The 23,473-nt window shown below is 39.1% G+C and overlaps 1 protein-coding gene across 2 annotated transcripts in view; it reads left to right on the forward strand.

Moving 5' to 3' along the window:
- LOC149178575 (ABC1 family protein) overlaps positions 1-23,473 on the forward strand; it is a 218,264-nt gene that overhangs the window by 183,556 nt on the left and 11,235 nt on the right. The window contains exon 18 of one of the 2 annotated variants that reach the window (XM_089420387.1): positions 9,987-10,080. The exons of the other annotated variant lie outside the window; for it this stretch is intronic. Within the exon in view, the coding sequence (XP_089276513.1) occupies positions 9,987-10,080 (94 nt within the window). The remainder of the gene's footprint in view (positions 1-9,986; positions 10,081-23,473) is intronic. 2 annotated transcript variants of the gene reach the window in all.

The raw sequence follows: 23,473 nt of genomic DNA on the forward strand, positions 1-23,473 counted from the left end.
TCCATTCTACATCTTATACTATCTCGGCTAGTTCTCAAGCAACATCTTCCGTTGAACGGAAGTTCCCTCATACAAATTGGTCAAGGCCTCCCACATCTCCTTGCTATGTCCTTTTCAACAATATGTGGGACCACATGATCCTTGACCCCGTCCAAGATCATGCACTTCGTCTTTTGCTTGGGCCTCCTCGTATTTCTTGAGAGGATCAGCATCGACCGGTACAACAACCACTTTCAAGGCATAATTCTTTGTGCGATTCTTGTCCAAGACTGCTAGGATCTTGGCCTTCCAGCTGACAAAGTTGGATGCTCCATCCAATCTGTCCTGATCCCTCAGTCCATTAACTGCCATCTCTGCTCAAATGAGTGTTGAACAAATTCTCTTCTCCCTCTTTTACTGATGCCCAACAAAAATCGGATCTGGATTTCTATGGCTCTAGAAATCCTCTAAAGAACAAGTTTCCTCTAGACTCACTTTGAGTCCTAATTTCCTTCATAAAAACCCTTCTGCCAAATAATGTTGAATCACCCCTCTCCGATCCTCCTTTGCTGCTGCTCAACAACCCAGATCTAGATTTCTTTGGCAAGAAATCTGTTAAGGTAGTGACTCCCTCTACCTTGGTTCAGTCTCCTTAGACATTGTTCTGCACCAGCAACAACAACGTCCCACCAACACCTTAGATCTAATCTGCACTTCTCCCTCTGCACCAACAACTGAAAAATCTGAGCTCCTCAGGCTCTGCGCAGTCACTGCGTGAGCTAGATCAACTCCTCCTTTCCACTGCGTCGCTCCTTCTTGGCTCAGAAAGATGATGTGGCTCTGTGTGACCCTGATCTGCCCCTCTCTGCTTCTGCGCTGGCCTAGATAGCTGACACAGTTATTGCGTGGGGTCCTCCCAGCTACTGTGTCACTCTCACCTAGCTCAAAATGCTGACGCAGGGACTACGTGAGCCTCAACGTCACCTCTTCTACATTGCGCCACTCTTCCTTTGCGTCTCTAGCTCTGGAACAACGCTGTCACTCGGGACAACTGCCTCTCTGTAGTAGATTTGCTGGATCTCTCGGCTGATGGCTTTAGTATCCTATGATCCGCAACACTCTGATACCATGTGAAAATTTATGAATCTACACATCAGAAATCCTACTGCAATCACTGGTTTATCATGTCTTACTTGTTTTTACATTTAACAAGTTATTCAAGTATTTAAACACTGATGAAAAACACTACTGCAGACTACATTGACATACAGATCATAGACAAACACACAAGGGACACCGTTATTTTTGGACAAACGTCCTTGGAAAAACCTAGTGCGGGAAATCCAGTGCAACAACTCTGAGGGTTTTCTATTATTAAGCAGTAGTTCTGAATATAACTCTGGATGCCCTCTCGACTATCTAGTTACAGAGATAAAATATACTGGCAGAAACCTAAGTGAGATTACCTTACTTGACCCGACAAAATCCCTTCGATCCGTCAACTGGATTGACTATCTCCGGCTACAACTGCGTTGCCCCTTCGTAGTAGCTATGTGGGCTTGTTTGGAGCACTCTGAGACACTACGCCAGCTCTGTGTTGCCTCCTTTGCCTCTTGGAGCTCTGATGTTAGCCTTCTCGGCTGATCTTGTTGCTCCCTAGCTGAATTCAGACTTCTACAGGAGGGCAACTCTTCCCCTGCGCTGGCACTGTGTCATGCAGTGCGTGGGCCCTCCTGGCCTAGCGTTAGCCTTCCTTGGTCTGCGCTGCTTCCTCTGGTGTATCTCTGCCTCTCTCTGCTGAGTATTCGGGGTCCTGGAGAAGATCCTCCAACCCCAACTATCTCTGTTTCTCTGTTGCAACTCCGATCACTAGTTCGATTTTCTTAGCAAACCACGCCCCAGAAAAATCGACTAATTTGATCACTTGGTATATCTCCAACTGACCCTCAAGCCTCCTCTTATGCTTTTCTTGTTGATGAATCAACGATCGAGATTATGTCCCTAATCAACGACTAAGATTAAAACAGACTTGATCCTCGTCTCTTAGAAGCTTCTCACCCACATTTTTATTAATACCAATTAATATTTTTATTTTCCTAAGTTTAGACTTAGGAACCCCATTAAAAATATTAATTATTTTAATAAATCACAGTCTAGGTGGAATTTCTCCAAACGATTTTTGGGTCTTGGAGATCTTATGTATTCTAGCCCTTGCACAAAATTTCGGAGCTAGAGCACATCCGATGCTACCCAAAATCGACAGTGCCTTTATATATCTTCATCTCCCAATTTTAAAATTTCTTTTGAATATAATCTATGTTGTACTGTTGTTTTGGATGGGGAGTACCTCCCTTGTTTCTCAAGACAACTAGAGTTCTACCCCAAAATTTTAAGGTGACAACAGGTTGGGGACAACAATATTAATACTAATTATAAAAGTTTCAATAAAAGAGGAATATTAAAAATTCAGAATTCATCATAAACATTTGTAGTTGCTTCAAGCTTGTAGGTATAACAAACTATACTCTATAGTATTATGCATAGCTCTTACACTTGTCAATTGTAAAAAAGCTTGAGAAATTTAAAAAAGGGCTAAGTGACATTCCTGTTTTGGCTACTAGACATGAGCAAAATGCAGTTTAACTTTACGAGACTTAAGTGTAACTATTTTTATTTTTCAATAATGTTCAAGACAAATAGCTGTCTCTAAAGTAGCTTTTCTTCCTCATATTTCTTGTTAATATGTGAAAACATAAAACACATTCCCTTTTTTTCTTCTATGAGAAAAATATTTATATTTCATTTGAGGAATATACATGTTTTGGTCCTGTGACCCTAAGGTAGGAAAAACCTAAGGGACAACTGCTAGGCTAAGTGACAACATTGGGACAATGACCCACTGTCACCTCAGTTAATGTCTATTGTTGTTTATGGGCTTTCATCGATGGGAGGAGTCCTTGTAGGAAGAGAATTACTCAGATTGAATGGATCAATGATTTAGGTATGACATGATTCCACTAAGCCCATTCAAGGAGAGACACAATAATGAATCAATGCTTCAAGGGAGCTAAACACTCTCCAAGAAAAGGCCTAAGAAGAGATGAAGATTTAGGGTTTGAGATTTGTGATGAAAATATGTATTCCTAAGATCAAGACTCCAAATGATGCAGTAGTACCTCTCAAAGAAGCTCTATGTGATGTTTTAACACTTCCAATAGGCTCTTCACTTCCTTTGAGAGACCTAGAAAAGTCTTGCTCTAGACCTAGGGTTTTATGAATAATCATGGGAAGAAATACTTCTAAGATATTCACTCGGTCAAGGCAAGGGAGGAGAAAGGGTTTCTTATGATTTATTCCAATGGATACTAAGCTAATACACCTTCAAAGAAGTTCCCAGGGTGAGAGAAAGAACTGGGTTTTCCCTCTTGGTGTATCACCTAGGGCAAGAGATTTTATGGATGAAGCTCGTGTTGGAAAATGTAAATAGTTTTGGTTTTCATAATGACCTTTGTATTAATGACATTGTATATGTAAAAAGAAGAAAAATAATTATTATTTTCTCGCATGGGTTTCATGCTTAAGTTAATTTGTCTTTAGGTCAAGCATGTTCTTCATACTTCTAGGGTTTGTCAAGTCAAAAGAATATTTGTCATAAGTCTTGAAGTCAAGTCCCATTTAGACTCTGATAAGAAAATGGAAAAAGGATTTTGTTTTGAAGCCAAAATGTCAATTTTCCCCCTAGAAGACCAAGTCGGCCTTGTTTGGGGAAATTCGACCTCCTAGATGTGTATATATAAGGGCAGATCAACCTCATTTGGAATCCATCTCAAGCAAGTTCGATCTCTTTTGAAAAGAAGGAGAAAGATCCACAAAGAGGACAAGGCAAGAAGTGAAAGTCAAGGAGAGAGAAGGTGAAGTCAAAAGAGAGAGAATCTTCCCTAGAAATCCTCACATGTGCGAAATTTCAGAGTTGCAACAAGGCTGAAAATTGCAGGGGGCCGAAATTCTATTGTAGGGGCTGAAATATGAAGTTTGACCAGTTTTGGAAAGGTTTGACTATCGTTGACTTGAGGAGACTTTGGCTTGTTAGAAAGGCTTGAAAGGAGGGTGACTTGGGGTTTGTGAGTGGACTTGGTCTTGGATTTCTCATTTGATTTGATTTTATAAGAAGAGAATAAATTCTGTTTGGATTTTCCCCTTGAAGGGGTTTTGCCCTGGTTTGGAACCTACATCTTGTGTCCATTGTCTTTTATGATCTTCTTGGTTTATGGTCTTGATATTTGTTTGATGAAAATATTCTAATAAAGAATAATAAGAAGCCAACATAAGCTCATTTGCAGTTATTAAGGATGGGAGAATTGTTTTAATTGCTGCCCTACTAGATTCTCCAACAACTTGGGCAGATGCCCACCAAACTTGGAGCATAAGCAGCCTAGACCCTGAGCTTGATGTTAGGACCCTCAGATTCTTGAAAAATCACCTCCCTAAAATTTCGTTGTAAGCCCTAGATTTCTGCGCTACCTTTAGGGGACCGAAATTTAGGAGGAGAAAATATGGAGAAATAAGAGTTTGATCACCAAAATCCTTGGACTAGTGCCTATTCCCTTGGGCTATGGAATCCTAGATGCGTTAGATTGGCCAAATTTGTGCTCAAGGAGGTTAAAAGTTGATGCCCTAGCTACCAACCTTCAACAATCACCTACTGTTAGAATATGGAGTTTCATGAAAAAAATAACACTTCATCACTAGGAACATTCATTGCATGTTATATCATGAGTAACATATGCAAGAGCCAACCAAATAGCTTCCAAAAAATTTCTTCAACAAAATTAAGGCACAATAGCATTTACATTAGTTGCAGCAGTTACATACATTAGACATTTTCAATAGAAAATTTTCATCAACAAAAGGACATACAAGATAATCATGCAATATAGCCATCCATATTCAAGAAGTTGCTCCAAGACAAGATAAGAAATCAACTCCAAATATCATAGTGCATCCAAGATACTCCAATAGCTTCCAAAAAAAAGTGTGAGTTCTTTTACAAGAGAAGAATCCAAGTGATGATGATGACTCAAAACAAATGTGGCTTAGTTCTATTTATATGAGCCTCTCTAAATTGAATTAGCCTAATTAGCCAACAAACATTAAAATAATGGGTAAGAAACTAGCCTTGGTCACAAGATGATTAAGTAGCTTTTGTAGATTTTGATTTAGCCATCCAATTGTTAGCTGAGTTGATGATGTCATGCTGGTGTAGGGCCATTGGAGGGCCGTGTTGAGTCCTCTAAGTGCCAAGATGTGAGAGAGGGCTTCATAAAATACGAACTAGGGGATGGTCCCTAATCCTCCATGTAAGTCATCATGTGGGGCCCTAAAGTGGGTTTGGGGTTCAAATGCTTGTCTCATGGGTACCTTGATGAAAGATAAGCCTGAACATGGCTACAAATGAGGACTCTAATGATGGTGCCTACCCTCCCAAGTCTTAAAGTTGAGACAAACCTCCTCTGGGGCTTGGATCAATTGCCATAATCATGCTAAGCCGACCGAGGTACGCTGGTCCAAGTGCATCATCTCACAAATAATGTGGGGCAATGAACAAACTGTTGAAGGTGCTGAGGGTGCCTATGGGATGAAATGATGCTTTGACACATGATGGACTCCCATGGCTCTCAACGCTTCCCTTAGAAGTGTCAATATGATCCTCTAGTGGGCTTGGGCCCCATTTAAGTTTCCCAACCGATGATGAAACCACATGTCAATTATATATAAGATCCAATGTGCTTCCTCACCATTAGGTATAGTAATTCATTAGTGCATCTAAGTGAACCAAGCTTGTTAATCAAGGGCACATTATGACTTCATAAAGGGCTTCCCTTTCAAATTTGGTGCTTTAAGCTTGTAATAGTGTGACCTCCCTAGGTAGGACTGACTAATAAACAATCCTATTAGGTGTTCCTAGCCCCTAAGGGGAAAGACAAGTCCAAGGTACATCCTTCAATTGATAGGGGTCATGTGAATAATGATGAGGTGGATAGGGACACAGGGGTCTCAAAGCCAAATGCCATGGGTTCAAGGATGGTAATGATGAGGGATGTCCACATATTTAGGTGTATAGATGTAGGAGGGAGCAATCGTGGATACATGAGTTACCCTGACCTTTGTTTTTCCACCCTTCTTCATTTGCCTTTTGCCTTTTCTTGATTTTTCTTTGTATTATTGCTTGGGGCTCCAAGAGATGAGAGCATGTTGTGTATGATATAAGTAGTTATTACCCCCTTAAGGTGGGGTAGTTCATCGCCCACCAGGGGTTGGGACGTGCATGGGTTCCTTAATTATGTGTGGGGCACTCAAGGGCCCTAGGAACCAGGGTGATGGCCATGATGAAGGGGTAGAATTGATGTTTGGCTTTTTCCCACGTGCTGTCTTAAATATTCTAGCCATCTTTTTCATTTCATAGTATGCTTTTCTTTTCTTTCTTGCTTGTGGCCATTATATGCTTTTAACGTTATTTTAGCTGCATCAACCTCCGGGGCAACATTTCCAGCCATGACCCAAACATGTGGCCAAGGGGAGGGGGTGTACGAGTGCCTTGTGGACCCAGTGGTCATGTGGACCCAAAGAGGGAAGATGATAAAATAGGTCTTGTAATGTGTGGAGGGGAGTGAAAAATGTGAAATGGGAAAATGACATTGCGCCACCAAAATCGGGGTTTCCCAAGTAGTGCCCTTCTTGAAGCCATAGGCAAATAGGGGAGATCCCACAAGACTAGGATTGAGGATTAACCCCCCATTTAAGGTGAGGGAACAAAACTACAGTCGAAACCCTTCCTTCTTCCAAGTTATCCAATAATCCATGCCCAAAGTGCCCAAGGAAAAACCAGCATAAGCCCCTGATTGCACAATGAAAAACATACCTTTATGATTGGATGGCCCACCTTCAAACATATGCTCTCGACAGATGGGCGAGGGGACATATGATTGGCTTAGGGAGCGGAGCTCAAATGGCACAACACATCGGCTACATTGGTGGCTGTCAGGGGTTGGTGGCTGCCGGTTGAAGACAAATATAGGAGAATAATTCTCCTATGGGGACACCCACTTTTGGTCGGTAACAGGTCCTACTTAGACTTAACAACAAGACTCGAAGCCATTGCATCAATGCACATCATGTCATTTGCAGGAATTGAATCTAATTGGGGAGGATTACAATAATTCCTCCCAACCACCCAAGATAATCCCCATTGAGATAAAATACATCCCCTCATCAATAGCTTTTGCAAACTTATACAATTGTGTTGACGACCACTATAAAACACTTTGGTTCTGTAAAGAGATTAGATGCATATTTCATATTAAGAAGATGATTGAACAAGAATTTATTCAAACATTTAGTACCCTATCCAAGTCAATATTATCTTATTGCACTGCCTGCACTTGAATGACTCCTGGAAACCCATGTACAATGTGTTTCATGTAAAAGCTGAGATGACCTGAAAAATGTGAAGAATAGGAACAATAACCGTAAGTATCATCGCTTTGAAATGTTGCATTTCTTGTTTTCTTGACATGGAGACTTTGCTTGTTGTAATGGTGTTGCTGAACATGCCATATTTAAATCAGCAGATGCCCAAATTGAAAACCATTATACCAAACCCATGTTTTGAACTACATCTTTTACAATAGATTTAGATACAGTGCAATACAAAAATAATGGATGGGAAAAATAATCATATTATCCAATCATCAATGTCCATGATTGTCAAAACTGAAGATATATGCCTGGAATATTCTTGAAATATACCCAGAATATCTCTGAAATCTGTCTGAAATGTCCCTGAAATCTTCCTAGAATGTCTTGGGGATAGCTAGCAAGTCCCCGTGTCCCTAATGAAGTCCCCAATAGTTTGGGGACGTTTCCCTGTGAAACATAGAAAATAATTCATATCTTATCTCAAAGAACAAATAAGTACACCATGATTTGAGACAGTTACATCATAGAAACATCAGGGAACCAGAAAGTCCTGTTCCGCAAAAGCTAAAAAGGCCATCATATGAGTGATGTCCCCATAGGGAGGGACTCAACACCATGGTAGAAAGCATAGTGGTAAACACACGGGTGTAGAGCCAACACTTGCTTCAAACTCTGCAATTCCCAAGAGAAAGGGGATGAGAAACCTCACTGAAAGTAACTTTACAATGAATTTTCTACAAAAAATGAATTGAAATCAATCAAATGGAAAGGCAATATAATTTGGAGTGGTCTCTGATCATCCAAGTGCCCCCCCATAAAAGTCTTCTTCAAAGAGAACAGAGTTTCAAACCCAGGCTCAAATCCAGTGTGAAACCATAGCCAAAAATCTTGGGAAGACTGACATTTTTGGAAAGCATGCTGCACTTTCTACCTCAGACTGCAAAAGTTGAACTAGTAATACCAACTTTGTGCAACCTACTTTTGACAGCTAACCTTTGATGAAGCACTAACCATTCCCAAACTCTAGGTTTGAGGCAGGAGCCCTCCAAATGGATTGGCACCAACTCACCCATCTCTCCATCGGATCTCTAACTCCCCACCCTTGTTTAAGTGGAACCCTATTACAGAGGAGTGCCCTATCAACTCATCAATGCCCTTCCTCACATAAATATAAGTAGGCTTCCTACTTCTCCATCTCCAATCCTTTCTGATAGGACGTTCTCTTCCAATTTTAATATCATATGCAAGAAACTTATCCATGCAAAACTCTCATCACATCCTGGAATTATATTCATACATTCTATACCTTAAATCTGTTTTATCTTCTGTTTTAGATGGCTGCAGCTTTCCTTAGAGAGTCTCTTGCCTGTTTACCTCATTTTATTTGTTCTTCGTATTATGCTTCTGTTTTCCTATTTCATATTACTGTACATTATTTCGAATACTGTTTCAGAAGCATGAAGAATAAGCTAAATAAGAAAATATGTTAGTGTTAGATTTGAACCTGTAACATCAATCTCTTGACTATGCCTCTGCTTGACAAAGATTCACACATCAGGATTTTGGTGAATTTTTTTTGTGATCTTTGGAATTGAACAAGAAAATATCTTACTGTTAGAATTGAATCCGTAACACCATATCTCTTGACTGTACCTTTGTTATTTATATATTTTCATTTTATAATTTTGGAATTCAACATTTTCCTTTGCTTGCCATTAAGGACAGGTTCTATGATGCAACACCCCATCCATCAGACAGGGTCTTCAAACACTGGAACAAAGTACAGTCTCTGATTCTCTAGTGAAGTATTTATCCCGTAGTACCAAAACCTTAGTGTAATGAAGTATTTATCTCAAATGCCCAACAGGCCTTCCATTGAGATATACGGAGTGTTGGCTTAGCGAAGGGTATAATAAGATATATGGAGGGATAACTTCATTAGATAAGGGCTGATAAGGATCATATTTGTATGGTTGACTGTGTTAGAAGGGATGAGAAGGGCCTTACTGGTTGGGTTGACCTTTCATTTCAGGATTGCAATGACAACACATGATGATCAATATGAGGGGAGTTTATCTTATTAGAGTCTGAGAGACATTTTGTGTTAATTTAGGGCTGTTATAAGCCTGGGGAAAGTAACATTTTTTTTCTCAGTTATTTATGCAGGACAGTAAGAAGAGTTATTCGCTCTTTTAAAATTTAATGTTTATGCTTGTAATAAAGGGATTTGGTAACGTGTTTTTCACAAGTCACTGGTTTAAAAAGTAAAACTAGAAATTAGAATATATTAAATATAATTCGTGAGGAGAAATATCATTTATTTAGGAATGTAAGAAGCCCGAAGCTTCTCCATGGGGTCCATGCCTTCTATGTTTATAGGGAAAATATAAGAGAATTGGGGTGTTGCATTACTAGAAATGAACGTTCTCAATTATGCATGGCAAGAGGAACTCTAGCAAGGAATTTGATCCTTTTGTCTGTTCAGTTTTAAATGTTCTGATTGTGGTGTCTTCGTGTCTCGTTTAATGCAGCAAGCATCTGGGAAGAAATTTCAGGAGATTCTTGAAGAAGCGTTTATACGCCCTCTTGATATTAATGGGGAGCTTTATATTGGCATTCCACCAGGTATAGAAAGAAAAAAGCATCTCTATGTGCATGAAATTCTTGGTTGATATATCCAAAACTCTCTGGGCTTGTTTGAAAGAATTTAGGGCATACATTCATAAATGATTATGGAGAGAAAAAAATAATAATCAATTTAATTATTGCTTCTGCAGAAATACGTCTCTTTCATACATATACATAATCTTTCATTTTAATTTACAGCATCCCTAAGACGTTAAGGTGGTTTAACCACGTAACTCCTAACCACGACACCTAACTATTACATTTTTCGCATCTCTAAAATAATTGACTATTTATACAAATTTTCAATACTCCTAACTATTATTGGAGGGCTAATGCTCCAATGCCTCTCTTCATATAATATATTTTTAACTAGGTACCCACTCAATACGAAAGCTTAAAAACTATTACATTATGGTAGCAATATTGTTGAAGATGACATATGAGTTGACGGACATCTATATAGGCCCCTAGGTAACTAGCCATAATGCTTGTTATATCTCAAAGATTGTATCCTTGTTGTGTTTCATGTCTTCAGCTTCTCTTCATCTCCATACGGTATCCTTGTGTGTCATGTCTTCAGCTTCTCTTCATCTCCATATTCAAGTCTGTTCATCGGTGTTCTATGAGACCATCATCTTCCTCATTTTAAAGGCATTATTTCACCAAATACACTTAGTCATTCTTCCAAGTCTATTAGATTGCCATAACACTCTTGCATTCTTTTGTTGAACGCAGGATTCAATTAGATTCATTTTGAGAACCCATCTAATTGACTATTCCAACTTTTGAACCCTTTTGCTTAAAGGTTTCTCACAGCTACTCATAATTGGTATTTGTTACTCCCCAAATTAGCAGGTCTTGCTAAGGCCCTAACAAGATTCTAAAGTGGCACCACACAGGAAAAGTGCCCATTGTCACCTCAGCTCGAGTAACCAATCTTTAGGCCAACTACAAAGCTGAGTGAGGCTTCTGTACACTAAATTACCTCTACCACATGCTAGTATACCAATGCTTTATAATACCTCTTGGGTGATGGAGTCTAGGAGATAATTTTAGATTTCTTTCTAATCTGAAATGGAAATCTACTACATAAATTGCAGACCAACAAGTGATAGACACTCTAATTATGAGAAATAAACCTTGAAATGACACAATAAGTGAGTGTTGAGAGTCCTTACCAAGTGTGAAATAAAATACCTCACTGATGACCTTGTCATGTGGGTGAAAGTGAACAATTGGCTTGCTGTTCTGGTGCTTTAGACTTACAAAGCTGCATAAAACTGTAGAAATCAGCAAGGTAGACCCCCTTTTGGCGCCACCCCCAAGCCTATAAATGCTCAAATAAAGTAAAATTAGTGGGTGCAAGTCTTAGGACAATGAAATATGAAGAAAATGAGTCAAAACTCAGAGTTATTTTATGCAGAAATTTAACTTCCTGCAAGTTCGAAATTGATTGTTCACTTCTAAGAATGTTAAATTAATGCCCGGAAGTGAAGAAAACTGAAGAGTTTGAAGATATGTATCTTTAAGCTCAAAACCCTTGTGAGAGGGTTTCACTCAATGTTACATTTATCATTATCTGCAATTTATGGTTGGGGATCCAAATTTTAAATTATTAGCAATATCTGGGGAATTATTAGGAAACTTAAAAATTACAAACATAATTTTTTACTTTATTTTTTTTTTCCAAATTTTTAAACTTCCAAACCAGCATCAAAATCAAATAAATACATTGTCACATAAATATGAAGATAAAACTAATATATAAAATGTATAAGATGCCAAGTGGTCCATCAGACATTGGTACTGAAATATGATATCTGTCCTGAGTCACAAGTCCTGATAAGAGATATAAGGAGATCACATCCAGAAAAGAAAGTGTATCTCATGAGATGATCATCATGAGGCATCTAGATACTACAAGGTCGATCATGATGCACTGAGATATCAATGATATTAAAATGTTAGAAAAATTAGTTTCTCCAAGTGGAAAAGTTCATGGGTCTAAAAGAAGTCAAATTTTGGAGGTCCCCCACCAAGGGAATATTGCAAATATCAAGAAAATTTAGACCATTGGAGTTTGTTAGTTGAATCAAAGTCAAATTTTTGAAGAAATTAGTTTTTGAACTAATAAATATTGGTTTTAATGAGAAATTTGAAAATTCTTCAAAAATAAATATTTTTGACGACAGAGATTAAAAGTTGATCAAAGATTTATCGAAGGTTGATATTATTTTGACGGGGATCAAACGAACTAGCTGTTATTTTTCACTTGGAGGGATTTCTCTATAAATAGAAGGCATTTTGCTTCAATTGACATCTTGATCTTGAGCTCTGGTCTGATTTAACTTTGTAAATGCTGATGTAAAGCCATTGCCCTGCTGGGAACATTTTGATCATCATAATAAAAGACTTTGGGGTGTAGTTGTAATATTCCTAATGGAAATATTAAGTAATAACAACCATAAATTTCTTAAATGCAACCAAGGATCAAAACACCGCAAAATAACAACACATTAACAATTTATCCCCAAAGAAGCTGAGCCATTTTATTATATTTCATGGTGAGAGTACAATAGGCAAGAACTAGTGCACATGGGCTTACCAAAGGCAAGCTAGACAAATTCCAGGTGAGAAAACAAGGTGTCGGGATGATGCGAAGTGACTTCCACAGGATATCTCTGACTACCCCTATACCACTCTGTACCGTCTCGTGCCTTGTCTGTGTCAAGGCACCAGCCACTCCCTGCATGTACTCAATGTGATGTAAGACATTCCTACTCCACAATACAATCCAACACACTACGACACACCACCATGAATCTCCATGTCTACTTGTAGACCATTGCTCAACGCTGGATGCTCCCACACATCCTTGGATGTGATGACTTAGAGCTGTGTCTCTACGTGTCGGCCCACACTCAATCGGTATTACCACACTCAATCGGTATTATCACCTCCACCGTTGCATCACTATACCCTCCGATCAACATATATCCACTCCAAATCCTCCCTGAGGGATCTAAGAAGTGAATCTCCCTATGTGTCAGTAGTGATGCCACCATTGCTCTGCTCCTTGGTGTCCTCTGTGCCCCACACAAATGTGAAGAATCCCCAGCTCCATATAAGGCATCGTCTATTGGTTTGCCAATGCCACCTCCAACAAAATCCTACGAGAGTATGCTGATCATCCCGTGATCCCGTGTACAATCGTTATACCAGGACAACCCAAGGAGTCTGCCCATAAACTGGTTGGCCAGTGGTGTTGCCCGAAACTCCCCTAGCGAATGTGCACACTCAACTGCTAGGTAACCTGTACCATCCAGGTCACAGTCAACCGATATATCAGGGAAATGATAGGTAGTCCCACCTAGATCCTAATGCCAGTCTGGGCTTTTGGTATGCCCAGTGCCTAGAAGGTCCTGCTGAGCTACATCCGGGTCCACCACCATCTCCACAGGCCACTCCACCAGGTACCAACTTAGAATCTCTCGCCATCCAACCCCAAGAGAGGGATTGAATGCACAAATTCTCGCACATAAAACAATCCCAACATGCGGATGCTGCACCCTATGCAACTTCGATTGTCTCATCCCGCTATCCAGGGGAACACATGAGATCTGATTAGGTAGCTCCGTCTCTCTCTCTCTCTCTCTCCAATGGGCAAAGGTAACCGAACAATCCTGCTAGCCCCGTCTATGTATGCCTGAAGAGGGCTGCCCCGACTCTCCAATGTGCCCTCTAACTGTGCCATTAGGGAATCCAATTGTTCCCCAATGTGAGCCAACTTGGCTGCTGACTTAGAACAAACCACTCTCATGCCTTCCATGTTATGAATAAAATATTCATAAACATCAATTAATAAATAAACATTAAATAACAAATATTAATATTAATAATAGTAATTTATTAATTAATTAAATTAATTAATGCCCTATTAATTATGAAAGGACATTGGTCAAAAGATGTGACCTTCTATCTTTGTGGCCAGTCAATGCCTATATAGGCACACTGCCACGAAGAATTATAACCATCAATTCATATTTTTATCAATAATACATTTACTGCTGACACAAGACTACATTTAATTACACCACTGCGTACCAGTTCTCTGTTCCAGTGGTATCAGAGCTAGTTCATCATCCTCCACTTCCGCCACTGTTTGTTATTCATCTGTCCCCACACAACGTTATCTTCCACTCTGGTGTCACCATTCATTCCTTGTTCAACAACCCACTATCCATTGCACCAGTCAACAATTCACATGCTTCGTCCATCTTGTACCAACTCTCACACTGGTCTCTACTCTATTAGAAAATGTAACTAGGTTCAGTCTTTAATTAATATATTTGAGTCATCTTGTATTGTACTTGTCAAAAGAATAAAGAAAATAATTTTTATTATTATTATTGTGACTTATTAAAGCATGGGTTTCATTCTTGGGTCACCATGTTTTAGGTCAAAGTCCCCATTGAGGACTTCTAGGATCTATTTTGAGTCAATAGAGTCATTGTACCTTTAAAGAGACCCTTCTTGGGATTTTGAATCATGTAAAAAGGTTGAGTCAACTGTAATTTATGTATACTCCACATCAAGTCAGCCTAAGAGAGATCAAGTCGGCCTAAGGACATCAATTGGACCTCCCTTGAAGCCTATAAATAGAAACAAGTCGAATTAATTTGGAGCACAACATCTCAAGCAAGTTTCGATATCTCTAAGGAAGCTGGGAAGTGCGAAGTCTAAAGCCGGGAAGCTAAAGGAAGTGTGAGTTGGGTGGAGTCTAAGGAGAAGAAGAAAAATGAAATTTTGGTGCCTCTCTCTCTCTGTTTTGTGCCTTAGATTGGGAGATCAAAATCTTCCAAGTTTCACTGATGCTAGAAGTTGTTGCTTGTTCGAAGTTGTTGCCAAGTTGAAGTTGCTAGAAGGGAGGTAGAAAATCTGGGAGGCTGATTTGGTGTGGAGGGAAGGTCTGTCTTTGTCTAGGGAGAAGAGTCTCAAAGAATACTATTGAAAGGAATAATTTTCTTGACTGGGTTTTCCCCTCGAGGGGGGTTTTGCCCTGGCATAGTGCCTACATCTGGCGTCCATTGTTTTATGCGCTATTGCTTGATGAACTGAAAGAGAGAAAAGATATAAAGAATCATAATCACAAATCAAGAACATCATAAGTAATGATCAAGAATAAGAAATTTTTTCTGCCTTTTTGATTTTCTAACATGGTATCAGAGCTTTGGTGAAGGAAGAAGAAAATCGCAGTCTCAAGCATTTAATCAAGGAACCATTCAAAAGGATTATCTCAGGGAAGGAGTCTACTATATTCATGGAATATGTCTAACACAATCAAGGGAGAGAACAAACTTGAAGGAGCCTCAAATTATATATTCTGGAAGAAGAGGATTGATCTCATCCTTGAAAAGAACAAGGTTCTAGACTTGGTCAAAGGAAAAGTAAAGAAGCCTACAAAAGACTCTAGTGATGCTGAAAAAGTGAAATTCAGAGAACTAGAATTGGTGGCCATGACTCTAATGGTAGAAGGAATAAAGGACTACTTTGTCCCATTCATAGCCAACATCAATCATGTTCAGGAAATGTATGATGCCTTGTCAAAGTTATTCGCTATTAAGAACATTGGTCTAGTAGCAAGTTTGAAGAATGAGCTTGTTGACACCTAATCATCAGGATTGGGTGAATAAATATAATCAATGTAAATAAATAATAAGAGGTATGAACAATCATCGGGAGATGAAGTGAACAGTCTCCCTCATGTATATAATAAAGACCAACCTAAAGGAATAACATGAATTGATTTGTTTTGAGGAGTTGCTGCCTGGTCTGACATGGTATCAGAGCCAGCTCCCGAAATTAGTTGTAACTCCCTTCTGCCATTTTCTTGCAGTCTGTCCCCCTGTGGAGTCTGTCTACTGCACTCTCTGTCTGCCATAATTACTGTATGTGCTTTGTGTTACCCACTGCGTGGCTTCTGCGCATAACCATTATCTGCCATATTCCATATATTCTGACCTGCCCCCTCCACAGTCACTGCCACTATCTAAACGCTACATTATCTGCGTCCTCTAGAAGGAGTTTTGGGCGTTAGAAGAATTTTCTTTTGAGGGGACAAGTCATGGTTCTTAGAGTCTTTTGACTGTCCGACTGCATCTCGTCTCTGGCTATCGCGTACGCATATGTGTTACCAGAATGCATTCTCTCCAGCGTTTCAATAGGTGCTACGAGATGCTCGCATGGTTTCAATTAAACAATTCTCCTGCACATTGATTCCTTTTACAAACAGTTGGAAGGGGTTTTGTAATTATAATGGTAATAACTATCGCTCCATTGAGAATATTTTGAAAGATGTATAAGAGGTCTACGTCTGCACTGAGGAATGGGTTTAGAAATCTAATATAACTGGGGCACACAATTTTCTGCACTCGCTGCACTCATTCTACTTGTTTTCATTCTTGGACCAGTGGCTTCAAAGCATAGCCCAACGCTAGTATTAAATACCTACGTGTTCTTATCCTGGAATTTTGATTCGAGTTGCTGGAATGATACCATTGTTTATGATGTTGCTGGTTTGTAATACGTAATACCAATGTTTATCTTGAACGTTGGTATCAGTTCTTGTATCGGCCAGTGCTGCTATTAATTACATGAAGTCTGTTGAACATTGCCCATATGTTGAACGCTGGCCATATGTTGAACGCTGCCCATACATATTGAACTCTGTGGTATTTACGCTGCCTTAATACACAGTCTTGGTGTATCACCAGTCTTGGTGTTGTACATTGAACACTGCCAATATATATTGAAGTCTGTTGTATTTACGTTGCCTTAATACACAGTCTTGGTGTATTAGATTGATCTCTGGCCCGACCATATATTGAACGTTGGTATCACCATATGCTGCCCCACTTGTGTATGCGTTGAAGTTTTTTTTGGGCATATAAAAATCATTGAATGCCATGTGTTAAATAGATCTTTTAAAACAAGGACGTGGGTCAAAGCATTGTGGCATGAAGTGTTGAATGCGCTATACAGTTTTGTGTATTTACAGTCTTGGGTATTGACATTTGCTATCCAGTTGAATTTGCTGTCCAGTCATATCAGAATTATATTTTTTTCCCATTGAGAGTAAAATTTTGCAGTAGAAGTTTTTGTTACAGTATGCACTCAATCATATCCATTGTGGGAATAGTTCTCACTAGTAAAGAGAACTATCCTGAGTGGTCCCGGATGATAAAACACACCCTCATTTTCAATGAATTGTGGAAAGGAATGTACATTGAAGACGGAGACAAACAACCAGAACAACCTACATCAAACAAAGAGCTCGCCATTTGGGAAAACAAGAACAACAAAACCTATGCATTAATTGCAACATCTGTAAGTGAAGAGGTAAGTTGCCATATTATGCCATTTTCAACTGCTTTCGAAGCCTTACAAAAGCTGAAAGAACTCTATGACTCACATTCTACACTTGAAGTTGTTCAACTCATGATTAAACTCTTCACTCTTGAATTGCAAAATAATGATCCTCTTGCTCTTGCATCTGAAGTAAAGTCTATAATGCATGATATCCAAGCCACTAAAATTGATTTGGATATCCCTCTTATCGCTTTTCTCAAGGCACTTTATCCTACTTACTCCAATTATCTTGAGTCATTACAAGCAAATGAAATCTTAAAGACATTACCTTTGACTCTCTTGTGAAAAAATTTGCTGAAAGAGAGAAAGATTTTGGAAAGAAGACAGCCCCTGAATCTTTTGAAGAGGCTGTGTGCCTTGCTCATAAAGAAAAGCATCCTGCTAGAGATTCTTCAAGAGGAAGAGGTGGTTGAAGAGGAAGAGGAAGATATTTCAGAGGCAGGGGGGGCAGACACTCTCAAGAAGAAAAGACAAATTTGCATTGCATACGCTGCAAAATAAATGGATCACATGATGCCTCTATATGCAAGTTACCATGGGACAAAATTGAGCAGCAAAGAAACCAACAGAAAGGTAAAATTGATGATACAGACAAAGGTAAAGCACCTGAATCCGCTCACTATGTTGTGGCACAATATAAAATTGGAGTAAATGAAGATTTATTTAATGCTTCACTTACTTCTTGGAAAAATGATTAGTTGCTTGATTCAGGAGCAACTTGCCACATAACTCAGAAAAGATTTTTTTGAAGAATTTACTGACAATGTTGATGAAGCAGTGTATTTTGCAGACCAATCAAAAATCAAGCCATCAGGGCTTGGCACAATCAGGCTTAAATTGCCTGGTCTTCCAGACTTTCTTCTGCATCATGTTCTATATCTCCCACAACTCAAGAGAAACTTGTTGTCCTTGGTCCACATCCGCCAGCAAGGTCACTCCATTCATATGTTTGATGGCAAGCTTGAGGTGAGAAAAGCATCTGACCACTCACTTGTCATGAGGGGAATAGAAGAAGAAAGGCTTCTCAAGCTGCAAGGTATCTCTACTCATGCACAACATTTCTCATACAATTCTCATTATGAAGAAGGTGCACTTCCTTCAAGTTTATTATGGCATGCTAGATTTGGACATTTGAACTATGACAACCTCCGCTTGTTGAAGAAAAATGGTGTTGCTGGTTTGCCTACAATTCCTAGGAAATTTAAGCAATGTGATGCTTGCATTCTAGGAAAGCATAGCAAACAGTCTTTTCATGATTCACATTCAAGAGCACATAGAAAACTTGAACTCATTCATTCAGATTTATGTGGTCCAATGCCTGTTTATTCTGCAAATGGAAAGAAATATATGATGACATTCATTGATGACTACACCAGAATGTGTCGGGTTTATTTATTGAAGAACAAATAGGATGCTTTTCAAACATTCAAGAACATTCATAAATGGATTGAAAATGATGCACAATGTCATATTGGGTCTATTTGCACTGATAATGGAAAATAATACACATCAAATGAATTTGAAAACTAACTTCGCCAACATGGGATCAGACATCAAACAACTATACCTTATAATCCCCAACAGAATGGTGTAGCTGAAAGAATGAATAGGACAATCTTAAATATGGTACGATCCATGCTCTTCTTCAAAAATGTAAAGATAATGTTTTGGGTTGATGCTGTTCTATGTGCTGCATATATAAAGAATAGATGTCCATCTAATGCTATTAGAAACAAGACTCCATATGAAATGTGTTATGGACATGTTTCTTCGGTAAAGCATCTCAGGGTCTTTGGTTCCACCTGTTATGCCTTGATACCAAAGGTACATAAAAACAAACTTGGTGCAAGAAGTCGTAAGTGTATCTTCCTGGGGTATTCAAACACCTCCAAAGCATACAATCTCTATGATGAAGTCAATAAAAAGTTTGTTGTATCTAGAGATGTAATTTTTCTTGAATCATCCAAAACTGACAATGTTGTTGAGTGGCAACTTGATCACTTGGATAGATTCGCAAATACAAAATCATTTCAAGAATTTCATAATCAGATTCCACATCTTGAAGGGGGGATTTCTATACTAGATCAACATGTGGAATCTTCTTCTGAAGAACTCTCTCCCCCGCATGAAACTCCAACAATGGATGATGCTTTAAGTGATGTGATTGATAGAATTGGGAGACTCAATCTTGATTCAGTCCCAACTCAATCAACAGAGCAGCTTGGACCACTTGAGAAAGGTCCCCCAAAGTGGCTGACAAAGACACTTGAAAGTGTTCATCCTGATGAGGTTGGAAAGACAGGAGGTAGAAATTCAAACCGGCGAAATGGAGGTGATGTAGATGACTCTAATTCACCTGTTGATATGGATGTTTCTTATGATTGTGAATTGAACTTGTCTACAGATTTTGAATCAACTTCCTTCAAAGAAGCTACTTCTCATGATGAATGGAAAGAAGCGATGCAAAAGGAGTATGATGCCCTCATAAAGAATGGCACTTGGAAGCTGGTTGATCCTCCATTAGGAACCAAACCAATTGGCTGCAAGTGGGTCTACAAGAACAAGTATAAAGCTAATGGCTCACTTGACAAGCACAAAGCTAGGATTGTGGCAAAAGGTTTTGCACAGAAGGAAGGGGTCGATTATGAGGAGACTTTTGCCCCCACAGTGAAATGGGTTACCATCTAGACACTCTTTGCCCTAGCAGCTCAGAACGGTTGGAAAGTCCATCAAATGGATGTAAAAACCGCTTTCTTGAATGGAGATCTAAAAGAGAATGTTTTTATGTCCCAGCCTGAAGGATTTTCTGTGAAAGGACATGAACATAAAGTATGCAAACTTGTGAAGTCCTTGTATGGCCTCAAACAAGCACCGCGAGCCTGGTATGAAAAACTAACTGAGCATCTTCTGAAACTCAATTTCAAACATTATGATCTTGATGATGCAACTTTATTTGTCAAGAAAGTTAGCAAAACAGTTGTATATCTTGTGGTATATGTAGATGATCTTTTGATGACAGGGAACAATGAAAGGCTACATTGCATTCATAAAGAAGGAATTGAGGAAAAGCTTTGAAATGACTGATTTGGGCTATGTTCATTACTATCTTGGTATTGAAGTAACCCAACATCCGAAGTCCATAATTCTTTCTCAAAAGAAATACATTGGAGATCTGTTGAACAGGTTTGGCATGACAGAATGCAATCCTCTTACTACTCCAATGGAACAAAACTTAAAGCTCACATCTATTGAAGGAAAAGAATTCGAGGATGCAACAAAGTATAGACAGCTTGTAGGAAGTCTCAACTACCTAACTACTACCAGACCAGACATTTCGTTTGCTGTTGGAATCCTGTCCAGGGTTATGCAAAAGCCTTGTGAGGGACATCGGTTTGCTGCAAAAAGAGTTCTAAGGTACTTGAAGGGAACTCAAGACTTTGGAATCAAGTATACACAGGGGGACGACTTCAGTTTGATTGGATACTCTAATTCAGACTTCGATGGAGACAAAGAAACCGGGGTATCTACTTCAGGATATGCTATTAGTCTTGGATCAGGAGCTGTCTCCTAGAGATCACACGAACAATCAGTTCCAGCAGATTCCACAACAGAAGCAAAATACGTGGCAACAACTGAAGCAATGAAAGAAATTGTGTGGCTCAGGAAAATTCTTGAAGATTTGTAGGTAAAACAAGTACAATCAACTCCACTCATGATTGAAAATACCTCTGCAATAAAGTTGGCCAAGAACCCAAAGTTCCATGATCGAACGAAGCACATCAATACCAAATATCATCTGATTCGACATCATGTTGAGGCCAAAACAATCCATCTCCGTCATTGTTCCACTAATGAGCAAATTGCCGACATCTTCACCAAAGCACTTGGAAGAGAAAAGCTTGAACAATTCAGAATGATGCTTGGACTCACCAACATCCCTTCAGATTAAGGGGGGGAATGTTGACACCTAATCATCAGGATTGGGTGAATAAATATAATCAATGTAAATAAATAATAAGAGATATGAACAGTCATCAGGAGATGAAGTGAACAGTCTCCCTCATGTATATAATAAAGACCAACCTAAAGGAATAACATGAATTGATTTGTTTTGAGGAGTTACTGCCTGGTCTGACAGAGCTAAACACCACAAAGATGAATAAAGAAGACACACTGGCCTCCTTTGTGAAGATAGCAAGAATTAGGGATGATCTTTTGGCCATTGATGAAATTGTTCCAAACAAAGAACTCGTGATCACTACTCTATTAGGATTGCCACCTACTTGGGGTGCATTTGCTGCAGGACTTAACAGTTGGAAGGAAGCCCCCAGTTTTGAAGAACTATGGACTCCCTGCAGTCAAGAAGAATTGAGGATCTCCCTAGTTGCCAATCTTGAAGGAGTATCAAATGCTGGCATTGCTCAACATAAAGGAAAGACATCGAAAGGACCAAGGAAAAGAGTAGACATGTCCAAGGTAGAATGTTATCAATGTCATAAGAAGGTGTCTGTCCCGACAATCCAAGAAACAAGAAGAGAGAAGGAGATCAATCCAACATTGTTGAAGAAGGAGACCCAAAGAAAGTCAAACCCGAAGAATCTAACATAAAGGAGTTACCCTACTAAGTCCTTTGCTTTTAAGTCTTAGTTATTCTATCTTATATTTTTGATACTTAGAATATATAGGTTTTAACATGTTTTTGGAAAAGACATTTTCTTTTATAGGTATCCCTCAAGTTTTGGAGGGAGCCCCCAACAATTCCCAAAGATAAGTATCTCATTTCATTTCAGTTTTTGTTTCATGTACTCATTTAGTTTTGATTATATTAAATACTAATCACCATTCTCCCCCTCTTATCTTGATTAGGAAGACATCTTGTTAATTTTCGGCAACAATGATATGTTTTATGCTTTAGAGTAATTTTACTTCAATTTATTTATTAGCCCAGTATCAATATTCAGATTAGCAATCACATCAACATGATAGCAGATAGAACATAAACATAAACATTAGAAGACAAGAGGACACAGATGTGGCACCAGCCAGGGACAAACCCCAATGTGGGAAAACCCTTGATCAAATCTTCTTTTAGTCTTCAATAGTTTAGCAGAGAGAGATAGTACAATTTACAAATCTGATAATTTATAACAGCGACAAAAGAGCCCTAACCAGAAAAGTCAACGTTGGTCAACAGGGAAGATTTGGCCCTCAGCAAATTGGTCAACTTTAGCCTCCAAACAACAAGATAAAACAACCCTCAGAATAGTCAAATTCAGCCTAGTCAAAGTCTGGTGAAATAGCCCACCTGCGGTCAGTCCTAATTGCAGTCAACGCTGGTCAACACTTGGTCAAACTGTCCACAAATTCGGTCTCCTGAAATTTTGGACGTGTGGAGAGAGAGAGAGGCGCAGAAATCTGTACCCAATCAATGAGGAGAGGGAGAGAGAAGAGTGAAGATGAGTGTGTCCAAATGAGGCTAAACCACCTTCTATTTATATGCAACGTTGAGGATGAATAGACGTGACTGTTGGGCTTCTGAGCCTACATAAGTTTGTTGGCTGCCCTTGACAATTTGACCATAATCAAAATAAATTCACAACTTCATTTGTACATGTCAGAATTGGATGATTTTTAGATCAATCCTACACCTCAGAAAGAGGAATCCAAGAAAAATATCAGTTGTCATAAATAAGATGACCCATGTGGAGTTTGGCCCTAGTTGCCAATTTTAACACTCCCTCTCAACTACAGAGAACTCCATCAGCTAATCCATCTACCAATCTGTACTATCTCTGCTATCAATGCTCTGCTCTGCTTTGCTGAACTATAAAGAAGAAGAAGTGATCGAGAATGTATCATACCATTCTCTACTGACCGGAGTAAGTCCCAATCAAAGGAGAGTGTGTCGTACCACTGTTATTGACCCAAAGTCAGTTCCAATCAGAAGAGAGTGTCGCATACC

This window comes from Pinus tabuliformis, chromosome 4_1 (assembly GCF_031772625.1).
Source record: "Pinus tabuliformis cultivar Carrire ecotype Pingquan chromosome 4_1, CPIR1, whole genome shotgun sequence".
In the NCBI taxonomy this organism is placed as follows: Eukaryota; Viridiplantae; Streptophyta; class Pinopsida; order Pinales; family Pinaceae; genus Pinus; species Pinus tabuliformis.